The 14,130-nt window shown below is 41.9% G+C and overlaps 1 protein-coding gene across 2 annotated transcripts in view; it reads right to left on the bottom strand.

Annotated features, from left to right (window-relative positions):
- The window catches only part of NFATC2 (nuclear factor of activated T cells 2), a 153,557-nt gene that overhangs the window by 51,323 nt on the left and 88,104 nt on the right, over positions 1-14,130 (bottom strand). For both annotated transcript variants that reach the window (XM_083357419.1, XM_083357420.1), the window contains exons 7-9: positions 6,393-6,448; positions 5,475-5,601; positions 3,264-3,947 (exon numbers count right to left, since the gene is read on the bottom strand). In XM_083357419.1, the coding sequence (XP_083213545.1) occupies positions 3,264-3,947; positions 5,475-5,601; positions 6,393-6,448 (867 nt within the window). The remainder of the gene's footprint in view (positions 1-3,263; positions 3,948-5,474; positions 5,602-6,392; positions 6,449-14,130) is intronic.

Genomic DNA, 14,130 nt, shown 5'->3' with positions numbered 1-14,130 from the left:
TTTGGTTTCAAAATGTATTCTGTGTGTGATTTAAAACTCTTCCAGGAAAAAGTTCAATAAATTGTGCAAAGAAATCAGGCATAAGAATCCATGCATATGTTTCATAATCCACCAGTTACTCATTTAATAAAGGGGGTGAAATGCTATTTTTCTCTTGGCATCTGCCATTCCAGCATGCTGAATATCTATGTAGAGAGAAAAAATTGCAAGGGAAATCTGATACGAGTTGCTGTGGGACAAATCTAATTTAAGACCATTTTACTGTGTCAGAAAATTACAGAAATTGTATTTTATCAAGAATACACTCTGTGCAGCATTGCCCATTCAGACACCTTCTAGTTTCATAACCAGGATAATTAAAAGATACCCAACTCATAGAAGTCAACTCTATAGAGTTAAAGGTAGAAATTGCTACCACACAATAATGGGAAATTGTGAAAGACTGGGAAACAGTTAAAACACCGAAGAGAAGTGATCAATGGCAAAAAAAAAATCTGATCAACAAAGAAAAAGGAAGGAAGGAAGGGAGCGAGGGAGGGAGGAAGGGAGGGAGAGGGAGGGAGGGAGGGAGGGAGGAAGGAAGGAAGGAAGGAAGGAAGGAAGGAAGGAAGGAGGAGAGAAAGAGTGAGAAAGAAAGAAAGAAAGAAAGAAAAGAAAGAAAGAAAGAAAGAAAGAAAGAAAGAAAGAAAGAAAGAAAGAAAGAAAGAAAGAAAGAAAGAAAATCTCAGTACACAAAAGGATAAAGATTGAATCTTCCTTGGGAGAGAGGATAGCAGAAAATACAGAATAAGGACAGTGATGAGAACAAAATGTATTGTTTGCTTCCAGCAACAATTTTAACTTTACTGGAAAAATGAGCTCCCCACAAGTATCTGTTTTTCACATCTGATAGCTGTTCTAAGAATGTTTAGTTAGATGTGTTTGTTTGTTTTCCTATGGGAAGGAAATCATTTCATGCTAACGCTATTTAATCTTCCCAGTATTCTTAAAATTAAAAAAAGTATCTCCTCATGGCCATGCAAGCTATTCACACCTATTTCTTTTAGCTTTTATTGCATAGAATCTTCTGCTTCTTTCAAAGCAATGTACTAATGCACTTAATTATAGTTCCTATTTGCAATTCTCTGGAGATTTCCCAAAGTGTTTCTCTCTCATTCTCTCTCTCTCTCTTACACACACACACACACACACACACACACACACACACACACACAGAAACATACACAGGGGGGGGAGAGAGACTGAATTACTACACATTTCTTTTAACTCAAGTGCTTTAGGAACCTATCTATCTGGTAAGCATCCACAATAACCACAAAGGGGAACCAATCCCGAATTTATTAGGAAGTAACTCTTTCTCTCAGTGATAAAAAGTCAGCAAATTACTTCATTCAAACTCTAATCCATAAAATCTTTATTCAAGAGAATGAGTAACAAGAGAATGTTCATGTCTCAAAGAGAAAATCGTTTTAAACCTGAGGTGCTAAATAATAACCTTCATTCAGTTCTGCTTGAGTTAGAATTTATTTAGTACTGAAGTGAAATACTGACCAAGAATAGGAGCCACAATAAACTTTATGAATTTGTCACAAAAACTCAAAATCATCTTCTCCAAAGCACCATTTATTCATATGGATAAGGTAAAAAAAACACCCTAGTTTTTTTTTAAAAAAAAACAAGTCTGAAATAAATGTCTATTTGCTTACAAACACCCCATAATTAGTATTATAATCTTGCAAGTTATATGAATTGCACTACAATTTTCCTATTTTTCCCCTAAGTCAAAATATCTGAATTCCAGGCAAACATACGATACTTTCAACAGATTCTATATACCTCTACAAATATTTAGAAAAATAGAAGCCAACTGCATCCTTAATAAAATATTTAGTGAAATACTTTTAAATTTGGGAGGTGTAGCACAGGACACCATGTCCTGAAACCCTGTTCGGTTTTGAACTGAAACCCTTCCAGATTCTCCATCTCCGAGACAGACAATTTCAAGCCATTCCAGTGGTAAAATTACATTGCCACCTACACATCCAACAACCTCTATAACCTTCAAGGACAATTAAAAACAAGAAACAGTAAACGTGTTGCTCTTGGCAACAAAAAGTTCTTTTGTCATTCAGCATTCTTTAAAAGAATTTTATAAAAACAGAATCCATACTTATGGTCTATTGTTTTTAAAAGCCTGAATATTAGTATCTTATTTTATCCTTTCAATTTATTCATTTGCTTGGGCAATCAAGTCAACTGTTATCACAATCAAAGACCAACATAAGGAGAATGGGGTACAAAAAAAAACCCTCCCCAAAATTAAATTATATAAAAAGCTAAAAATATAAAATATATATTCAAAATACCCAAAAGAAGGGGTAAAAACAATAGAAACAGAAAACATGACAATATATCTAATGCAAATAGTATAATAAATCAAATACAAAATACTTTAAGGTAATGATTTGGGTAGTATTAAGATTAATTTGTGGCACAGGTACCACAAATATTTTAAACGTGCTTGAACAATTGCATAAATGGCTAATGCAGCTAAACAGTAAAACTGTGCTTTCCGTTAAAAAAAGATAAAAATACTTTGTACTATTATTAAGTCAAGGAATTTGATCCAAAAGCAAACATGTTTAGAGAATTTAAAAAAGAGCAGACTTTTAAAATAGTTTTAAACCAGAAATCTGAGCTTTCAAAATACAAAGTAAGATTTTATCCCGAAATAAATTATGTGATAAAGGAGAATGTTGGAGGTTTTAATTTATTAATCTTTGCCTGAATGTTCCCTTGCTCCTCATCTCAACAGACATATCTTTGGTAACCAGAAGACACTATAACAAAAAACATTAGCCATACCTCCAAACCAGAATGTCTGGTTTGAGATACTCTAAATGAGAATCAGAATTTGAAATCAAGATGTGAAATTATGTATGATCCTGCCTTGTTTGGTGCTGCTAAATTCCATCATAATATTACACTTTTTCATATTAATTATTTTAAAAGGTATTGAAGTTCTATTTTTTTAACTGGCAGAAGAAACCAATCTGGAGAATTAGGGAATATGGACCAGCAGAGCTGCATATATGAACAATAGGCCAAGATATTCTAGATCTCTAGGTTATCATTTTGTGCAAATGCAGCGACTTGTATTCTCCAAACTACAAATTTGTACCCTAAGAAAGAGGAAGCCAAACTGATGTCTTTCAAAGGCCAATCTGGGGAGAAAATAGCATTTTAAAGCAGATATTGCTTACCATCATCCAAATAAGCTTGGTCAAGATTCTGTTCCTGTTTTACAGTGACTCCAGCTGATACCACTTCCTTTTGATCATTTACTGGAGGTCCATTTTTGGCCGTTCTCTGCTGCTGAATCACAGTAGGATAAGAATTTGGGCTTAACCTTTGTGCTTGGTTGACTTGAGGCTGATGGGGCCTCACTCCACTGGATGTGAAATTTTCACTACACATTATATGCTGAAACTCTTGATGGCTTTCACATCTCATTTGATGATTGGTTGTGGGAGAGCAATGAATCACTGGAGAAGATGGCTGATTGACTGGAGAATGATGGAGCATTGCTGAACTTTGGCTAGGGGATCCTGTGTGTACAAGCACTGACCTATGAATATCTGGGATGGAAACCTGGGCTCCCATCAAGTTGGACTGCTGGTAGCCCAGGTGGCTTGGACTGAGACTTTTGCTTCTTTGATATATTATAGCTCCTGGGTTTTGTGAAGGATACTGGGATTCGGGAGAAGAGAGATTTGAGTGCAACTGCTGGCAAGAAGCCATTGTAGCCACAAGACAGGAAGGAGACTCTGAGACCATTGTATGATGTGAATAATAAGGCTGTGTTACTGTTCTTAGACCACTGTGTACTGTATTACAGATTAAACTTGGATCATAGTCATCAATGGGCTCTGTTTTGATGGAAGGCACTGGAAGAAAATACATAAAGGATATCAGTTTTAAAAGAACTGCTAATAGACAGTCAAAGAGATGAATGACTCTGACACTATAATTCCCCACTACCAGTTTTCAGCTTGTTCAGTTTTCAGATATTACTCACATATCTACTGACAAATTCAAGCAACAGAGCACTGTAGACTTACAGTGTACATCCACAATTTGAACTTCCATATCACCTTCTATTGCCTTGTTCTCAAATACTTTTTGATGGACTCAGTTTATGTGTTCAGCTACAAGGGGTAACCAGCTAATATTCATAGGCATATCGATCACCCTCATTATCCACATAATGACTACCTACTTAATTCCACCAAGCCAAGCAACATAAAATATTGCTTATATCCCAAAGGTGCTTTTCACAAGACAAGTGGACTTTCTTGTTTTTCTTTAAAGACATTTTGCTTCTCATCCAAATCCTTACATTCCCCACCATCCATCCAGTCAGAGCTGAAGAAACATTTTCAGAGAAAAACAAGAAAGTCCAGATGCCTCATGAAAAAGCACCTTTGGGATAACTATGATCTGGATGACTAAGACTCTCCATGTTCTATCTAGTAAAGTCAGCATCAAGTGATGCAATATGTCAACATTATGGAATTGAATGATCTCTGTGTGTATGTAAGTAACTAGCTAATGACTACCAGAAAAATTACCAATGTATCAGTAATATCTATGCTAGGGCAATTAAGTTTCCCCCCCCCCCCCAGCATCTGAAGGCCGTGGCCATCTGGATGGGGAAGAAGTAGTTTCTTGGGCTCAGCTCAAGAAAGATCTAGCACCTGTGGTTTTTAGGGATTCTAGATATGGAGATAGTATTCTTTAAATTCTGGATGGGCTTGGCATCCTCAAATATAGCAGGTGTGTATCTGGAACTAGTGGCTCCCTACTTGAAGGGTAGCTGGTAGCTGTAGCCAAGAAGATCGTGTTCACTGGTTATTGTGTTTTGTGTTTTTAATTCTGTTAACTGCCCACAGTGGCAATCTGCTAATTTGGTGGCCGTAGAAATGGCATGCACAAATAAGGAGACGGGATGCTCTATAATGCTGCTTTGAGGGAAAGTAAGATAGAAAACTAATGATCAACTAGAGGGAAATGATTGCACCAATTGCTCCTCGAAATGGAATCTTACAAACAATCCTCGAGAGAGTGTTTCTGAACACAAATCCCAGGTTCTTCTCTTAGTACCCAACTTAACCTAATCTAAAAAGATTCCACCTAGTTTTGAAGTTAAAGTCCTTTTTGAGTTAAACTCCTGAAGCTTCATAGCCACATCTATTCAATTTTCAGAATGGAAGTGGTTTGCTCCTATCCTGTCATCTTTCAAGAGAATTCTCAATTTTTCTGCTCTACAACATGGCGTTCCCTGTGATTTCTCATCCAAGTGCTATATTGCCCTTGGGTATATTGCACTGCTATTCGGTTGCCATAACCAATAGCTCTATGTTCCCACAAAATGTTTGTGTTACAAGTCCCTTTTCACAAAAAAAAATAATTACCTGGATGGTAGGCAAAATGCTGTGGCTGACTTTTTTTCCGTTTCCCATTGATAACATAGAAATTCACCTTGACAGGGGCATGAATGTGCTTGTTCCGATATTCTGGAATCTCTACAAACAGCATATTCTGAAAACAACAATAATAATAAATAACTGTGGGGACAATACAGTATAATAATGCCAGTAATTCAATATTAATAGACATACCCATCTAACCTGCAAAAATCCAGATGATCCACAGATGGCAGGAAATGACTTTTCTGCATCCATTTTCTGCTATTTAGTGATTGTCTAGATTTTGCAGCTCAAATATGGTAGGCCTAATTTCTGCAATCAGCAAGAGATCACTGGGATATAATCTTGTAAATACAGATAATCTTTGATTTATGACTACAACTGGGACCAGCTGTTAAGCAAATCTGGCTTCCTCTATTGACTTTGCTTGTCACAAGCCCCTGGAAAGGTTGCAAATAGTGATCATGTGACCCATGGACATTGCAATCATAATAAAAACATGTAGGTTTCCATGCCCCTAAATTTGGATCACATGACCACTGTGACAGTCATAAGTGCAAGGACCAATCATAAGTCACTTTTTTCAGCATTGTCATAACTTTAAATAGTCATTAAATGAATAGTCGTATGTGTGTTACCTGTATAAGCAACCCTCCTTAAACAGTTCAGCTAAAGATACAGTATCTGAAGTTTCAACCTTAGAGAAATTAGTTTTAATATTGTTTAAAATATTAGTTTTAATATTTCTCTTATTTATGAGATTCTACTCATAAGACATGAGAACAAGAATGGAATCTTGTTCACTTTGGCCAATGTTAAGGAGAACATGATTTTTCTATTACTATTCTTTTCCATACAAAGTGGAAGATTGTATTTCTGTGGCTAACAATAGAGTGAACTTACAGATTGGCTCTTGTCTTTGTCCACTGTGGCCTCCATCTCCCAAACCTGCTGCCCATCTGAAAAAAAAATTAAGTCATGCATGAAACTGTACCAGAATGTATGGAAGACAGACGTATATAAAGTCATTATGAATGCATCCCTTTTTATATTATAGCGTTCAAAGTATTTTTTTGCACATGTTGTCCTAAAACCCTTCTTAAAGATAAGGTAAAGGTAAAGGTTCCCCCGCACATGCGTGCTAGTCGTTTCCGACTCTAGGGGCCGGTGCTCATCTCCGTTTCAAAGCCGAAGAGCCAGCGCTTGTCCGAGGACGTCTCCGTGGTCATGTGGCCGGCATGACTAGACGCCAAAGGCGCACGGAACGCTGTTACCTTCCCACCGTAGTGGTCCCTATTTTTCTACTTGCATTTTTACATGCTTTCGAACTGCTAGGTTGGCAGAAGCTGGGACGAGTAACAGGCGCTCACTCTGTTACGCGGCACTCGGGATTCGACCCGCCAAACTGCCGACCATCTGATCGACAAGCTCAGCATCCTAACCCACTGAGCCACCGCGTCCCTTGTTTCTTAAAGATATGTGGTGATTATTATTATTATGGTTCATTGCAGTCAGCTAGATATTCTGAATGGATTTGGCATTTTAATCCATTTACTGAGTCCTTCCTAAGGACCTGGGATAGGCACATATTGATGTTTGATGGCGTTAGAGGTATTGTTACAGGATGTAAGCTATTCTGAGTAAAGCTGCCTTTTGCAACTGATTGATGGTGAATTTGTCAATGCCGATGGTGTTCAAGTGGTGCTCAGGTTTATAATTATATGTTGCACATGGAAATATAAAGTTGAACAAATTGCTTTTTTTCCTAGGACCAGCTCACTAATTTATTGTAGAGATGTCCAGAATCTGACTCCAGTCAGTCATGCAAAAGGCAACTCTTTGAATTTCTAAACTAACACACCATATTAAAATTTATTAATGTAGAACTTAAATTCAGCTGCAAAACTGAGTGTATGTCCCAGGGATGTCTATATGCATGCAGAAGATTTCAGAAAGCACAACACTAATTATGTTTTTAGGATTTTAATGCTATTAATTTCTCACTCTAAGCAATTCTATTATATTACCTAGGTTTAATAAAACTAGAAGCCTTTCAATGTTTGTTATTTCTGCACAGTATTGAAAATGCGTCTACTATCTAAAGACAAACAGTTGTTGGCCACACAAACTTTCCCTGTGTGAGACCCGTACTATATCTCAATCTGTCGTAGTTGGCACAGAAGAGGGGAAAAAAAATGATAAGCATCCTGCCCCAAGCAGCCATTAACAAAGTTAAAACTTGTTATGATGTTCCCACAAACCTTAGCTTCTTCCTTGAACTAAAACTTTCCTAGTTCCTCCCAACTTTCCTTGCAACTCAGAAGACCTTATATGAGTTCCTTTCCTTCCTCTCTACTTTGTCAGCATATTACAGGCATTGTAAAAATCACACAAATCTTTCACTAGTACATGAAACACACCTTCACATCCTTGATGCTGAATGGGAGTTGGGGGGGGGGGGGAATTATTTATTTATTTATTTATTTATTGATGGGATTTATATCCCGCCCTATCTCCCGAAGGACTCAGGGCGGCTAACAACAAAACATATAATAAGTACAGAAATCAAGATAAAAATAAAATTGAGAACATCTGTGCAATAAATTAAAATTAGAGAATTTAAAAAATAATTTAAAAATACTAAATATAAATTAATTAAAATGCCTGTCAGTCCAGGTCAGCCTGGTGGAACAGGAGTGTTTTGAGGCCGCGGCGAAAGGATTGGAGGTTTTGGGCCATCCGAAGCTCAGGGGGGAGCTGATTCCATAGGGCTGGCGCTCCCACAGAGAAGGCCCTCCCCCTGGGGGTCGCCAGCCGACATTGCCTAGCTGACGGTACCCTGAGGAGACCTTCTCTGTGTGAGCGTACTGGACGATGGGAATTTGTTCCCGGCAGCAGATGGTCGTGCAAGTATCCCGGACCTAAGCCATGTAGGGCATTAAAGGTAAGTACCAGCACCTTAAATCTCACCCGGAGGGCAACTGGTAGCCAATGCAGCTCACGCAGGAGGGGTGTAATATGGGAGTATCGGGGAGCTCCCATCACAACCCGTGCAGCTGCATTCTGCACCAGCTGAAACCTCCGGGTGGTCTTCAAGAGCAGCCCCATGAAGAGAGCATTACAGTAATCAATACGGGAGGTAACGAGTGCGTGGGTGACTGTACGTAGGGCATCTCGGTCCAAAAAGGGGCGCAATTGGTATATAAGACAAATCTGTGCAAATGCCCCCCTAGCCACGGCTCCAATATGATCTTTAAAACTGAGCCGTGAATCTAGGAGGACGCCCAGATTGCGTGCTCTATCAATGGGAGGTAACATCTCTCCTCCTATAGTCAGAGATGGAACCTCTTGGACTAAACGAGATGACGGTATGTACAGCCACTCAGTCTTGGCCGGGTTGAGTCGAAGCCTGTTTTCTCCCATCCAAATCTGTACCGCTTCCAGGCAACGGGACATCACATCGAGGGCATCACTGGGTTGGTTCGGGGTAGAGATGAAAAGCTGGGTATCATCAGCATATTGATGATACTTCACCCCGAAGCTACGGATGATCTCTCCCAGCGGCTTCATATAGATGTTGAACAGGAGGGGCGAGAGCACCGAACCCTGAGGCACTCCACATTTAAGAGGCCTAGGGCTTGACCTCTGCCCTCCTGCCAACACTGTCTGTGAACGGTCCGAGAAATAGGAGGAGAACCACTGCAGAACGGTGCCTCCCACTCCCAGCCCCTCAAGACGACGCAGTAAGATACCATGGTCGATGGTATCAAAAGCCACTGATAGATCTAATAGGACCAGGACAGAGGAATAACCTCTATCTCGGGCCCGCCAGAGGTCATTCACCAGCGCGACCAATGCCGTCTCCGTGCTATGCCCGGGTCTGAAACCCGATTGGTACGGATCTAGATACTCAGCTTCCTCCAGGTTCAAAGGGAGTTGTCGTGCCACCACCAAGACTGTTAACAAAATTTAATGCTTTTAATTTCATAATCACATTTCTGTTATGGCATTAATTCTATGGTTTTTCTTAGTGATGGCTATAATCTAGTGCAGGGGTCGGCAACCTGAAAAAGGAAAAGAGCCACTGGGAACCGGTTCCATCACACATAAAAAAAAGTGGGAGCCGCGTGCGTGCGTCCATGCACACGCATGCGCAAAAAACATTTTGCGCATGCGCAAAATGGGTTTTTCTTGCGCATGCACGGACGCGTGCGGTTGCCATTTTTTTTATGTGTGATGGCACCGGTTCCCGGTTGCACGACGGCAACGGCCCGTTTGCAGAGCTACCGCCTTCGGCAGCCTGCAAATGTGCCGCAGCAGCTTTCCCAAAGAGTGGTGCTGCTGCCCGTTCGCGCGGAGGTGTGCGCGCACCTCTCCAAAGGTTTGGGGAGGTGCGCGCGCACCTCCACTCGTTCGGAGAGGTGCACGCGCACCTCTTGGAATGGGCAGCGGCGCCACTTGTTGGAAAAGCTGCCGCGGCCCATTTGCAGAGCTGCCACTTTCGGCAGCCCGCAAACGTGCCGCAGCAGCTTTCCCAAAGAGTGGCGCCGCTGCCCGTTTGCGCGGAGGTGCGCGCGCACCTCTCCAAAGGTTTGGGGAGGTGCGCACGCACCTCCACTTGTTCGGAGAGGTGCACGCGCACCTCTTGGAATGGGCAGCGGCGCCACTTGTTGGAAAAGCTGCCGCGGCCCATTTGCAGAGCTGCCACTTTTGGCAGGCCGCAAACGTGCCGCACCAGCTTTCCCAAAGAGTGGCGCTGCTGCCCGTTCGCGCGGAGGTGTGCGCGCACCTCTCCAAAGGTTTGGGGAGGTGCGCACGCACCTCCACTCATTCGGAGAGGTGCACGCGCACCTCTTGGAATGGGCAGCGGCGCCACTTGTTGGAAAAGCTGCCGCGGCCCATTTGCAGAGCTGCCACTTTCGGCAGCCCGCAAACGTGCCGCAGCAGCTTTCCCAAAGAGTGGCGCCGCTGCCCGTTTGCGCGGAGGTGCGCGCGCACCTCTCCCAAGGTTTGGGGAGGTGCGCGCACACCTCCACTCGTTCGGAGAGGTGCACGCGCACCTCTTGGAATGGGCAGCGGCGCCGCTAGTTGGGAAAGCTGCCGCGGTCCGTTTGCAGAGCTGCTGCTTTCAGCAGCCTGCAAACGTGCCGCGGCAGCTTTCCCAACAAGCGGCGCCGCTGCCCATTCCGAGAGGTGCGCGCGCACCTCTCCAAAGGTTTGGGGAGGTGTGCGCGCACCTCCGCCCATTCGGAGAGGTGCGCGCGCACCTCTCCAAATGGGCGGTGCCACTCTCCATTTGGAGAGGTGCGTGCGCACCACTGCCCGTTCGAAGAGGTGCGCGTGCACCAGGCGGCTGGGAGCCGCAGGAGACGGCTCAAAGAGCCGCATGTGGCTCCGGAGCCGCGAGTTGCCGACCCGTGATCTAGTGATTTCTTTCACGTGTTTCACATATCAAATGGAAAAAAAACACTACTATGGTCCGGTGACTACAAAGTAATTTGAACTAAGGTAAAATAATCAAACAACCTATGTTGATAATGTTAAGTATTATTCTCAACCACCAACCAAAAAGGAATTACTTCAGAGTATCATTACTACATACTATGGTATGAGTGATAATATTCTATAGACTAGGGCTTTTCAACCTTTTCACTCATTGTACCACTTTTAGGATATGGCAATATCCAAGTACCACCAGTTGCCTAGAAAGGTGTCAAAAACTTAATGACCCCACAAAAAAGGAACAAAGTGATAAAGTACAGGTAGTCCTTGACTTACAACAGTTCGCTTATTGACTGTTCTAAGTTAAATGGGACTGAAAAAAGTGCCCCCCAAGCCACAGCTGAGCAAGACACCTGCCTGCCCACCCAGCGGTGCTCTTCCTCCTGTCCGAGATTTTCATTGTTGTGAGCATTTCTGCTGAGGATTGGCAACAGGGGTTGGGTGGGAGGGTGTTTGGTTTTTATTCTGCTGGGTGGTTGCAGCAGGTTTTGGTCACTTCATATGACCCTGGGAAGCTGTGACTGTCATAAATATGAATCAGTTGCCAAGCATCTGAATGTAAATCACAAGACCCTGGAGATGCTGCAACATTCCAGCTGATCGGCACTTCTTCTGGGCTCAGCAGAAACGCCAGGATCAGTGCTGCTTTCCAGGTGATTGTTTTTTCTTCAAGGCTTAGCAGAAGCACCAGGATCAGCGCCGAGCTCCAACTGGAGCCTGGCGCTGATCCTGGCACTTCCACTAAGCCCTGACAGCCCCGAAGAAGCGACAATCATCTGGAAAGCAGCACTGATCCTGGCGCTTCCACTCAGCCCTGACAGCCCTGCAGCTCCAGCTGTCTCTCGCTCAGGCTTGTGCGGTGCTACCACTGGTTCAGCTCATTCCCCTCCCCTGCCATCACTTTTCTAGGATGGTCGCATACCACCTGCCAGGTGCTAATGTACCACAGGTGGTACCTGTACCACTGGTTGAAAAGCCCTGCTATAGACAAAAATTTAAATTAAATTAAAGCAATAAGATGCAGGAACTGAAACAGCAAAAATTATTCAAACACTTTAAAAACTAGCAAGCCCCTATATTTTTTGTTTTGCTGTGAACATTGGAGACCACAAAGCATTTATGGCTTTTGACAAGGATGCATAGAACAAAGATATCTGCCATAATATTAGGCCAAATAACTTAGCAAAGACCAAGATTCTGCTTTAACTTAAACTAGCAATCTTACTGAACTGGTGGATGTTTTCTAGCAACATTTTAAAACTAAATCAGTCACTTTATTTAAAAATGCTTTACTCTAAAACTCAGTTTTTCTCACAAAGTCACACTGGTGCTATCAAAATATATTTATTTAAAAGGTAAAGGTAAAGGTTCCCCCGCACATGTGTGCTAGTCATTTCCAACTCTAGGGGCTCCTCTCCGTTTCAAAGCCGAAGAGCCAGCGCTTGTCCGAGGACGTCTCCGTGGTCATGTGGCCGGCATGACTAGATGCCAACGGAACACTGTTACCTTCCCACCATAGTGGTCCCTATTTTTCTACTTGCATTTTTACGTGCTTTCGAACTGCTAGGTTGGCAGAAGCTGGGATGAGTAACAGGTGCTCACTCTGTTACACGGCACTCAGGATTCGACCCACCAAACTGCCGACCTTCTAATCAACAGGCTCAGCGTCCTAACCCACTGAGCCACCGCATCCCTTTATATTTATTTACATTTACATAATTTATTCATAGAACCTATTCCTTATTAAACATGCATAGAATGCTAAAATGCTAAATGCAGCATTTGAAGTGCCATTGGGTATTTCTTTTTTTAAAAAAATAAAATTATTAGAAGCTGGACATTACAAAACAGTTAAGTTGGAGCAGAAAGTTGTAGTACCATTTAAAATAACCTTTCCCCATGTAACTGTTAGCCCTGTTTATGGCTTCCACTCAAGAACTAATAACTGCAATTATGGAAAAGGTTCATAAGGGTAATATTGGAAGAAAATATGTTTTAAATAGAAAAGAATTTTATGTAGCTCAGGATTGAACTGTGGAGTCCTTGGTGCTCTCTGAACTTGGGTTATTTACTTGCAGATGTCTCATTATACAACTAGGTCACATTGTCAGTGCTATGGGGACAAGAGACAATGCAAAAGCTAAGAAGGAAACAAAAAGACCAGAACACATCCTCACCAGAAGACTACATTTAGATAAGCAGGAATTAACATGAGACAAACAATCAAGCAGAAAGCAATACCCCAATCAAGGAACTACCAGGAAAACTGTACCTCCACCAACAGTGGCAGGTCAAGCTAATGTATATAAACAGGGAGGAAAACCCACACTCACTAGCACTGATGTTACCGAGTGAGGTAATGAAACATCTGCAAGCAAGCAACCAAGCTCAGAGAGCACCAAAGACTCTACAAAAGAAGATTTAATTATGCACAACGTAATTTCCCCACCATCCAACATTTTAGCATTTTGTTTAGTCTGCTTTTTAATGCTGGTGACAGGTGCAATCTGCTAAGCAAATTCTCAATCAATTGCATGCATATTAGTGTGCAAACTGCCCCCATATTGAAAACTGCTGAATATTCAAATAAGGTGAAATAAATAGTGGTATGTTGAAAAACAATGCACTAAACCTATCTGGTTAAAGAACCTCAACCTCTGAGAAGGAATCTGACCAGAATGGATTTGTAAATACATACAGTTACAGAAGTATTTGTTCTTGTACAATTCTAAACTATAACAACCAGGCCTCCTTCTCCAAAAAAAGGCACCTTTTTATTCCCAGGAGAGAAACCTGCTTCAGTCTGGGCCATTCCAGAAAGAAGTAAGCTTGTCCCTGGATTGTACCACCTCAGATCACAGATGAGAGCTGATATTGTCTTAAAAGAAAATACTCCCCATCTATAAGAACAACCTGGGTATCAATGAGGACTCCGAGCGTACGGAAATATTCTGTTGTCAAAAAGCATTCAGGCTCTTTAGAATTTTAAAAATTCTCCATTTGCTATCTGAAAAGATGAACTGCTTCAAAGAACAGATAAAACAATTTCCCTGAAGAGCAAGAGACAAGAAGGAAGAATGGAAGCAGTAGAAGAAGGGAAGCGGTAGACATACTTCACACTTGGAGCCAAGATTATGTT

Source organism: Vipera ursinii, assembly GCF_947247035.1.
Source record: "Vipera ursinii genome assembly, chromosome: 3".
NCBI classification, from domain to species: domain Eukaryota; kingdom Metazoa; phylum Chordata; class Lepidosauria; order Squamata; family Viperidae; genus Vipera; species Vipera ursinii.
Note: the sequence above shows the minus strand (reverse complement) of the source record. Positions and strands in the feature narration are given on the sequence as shown.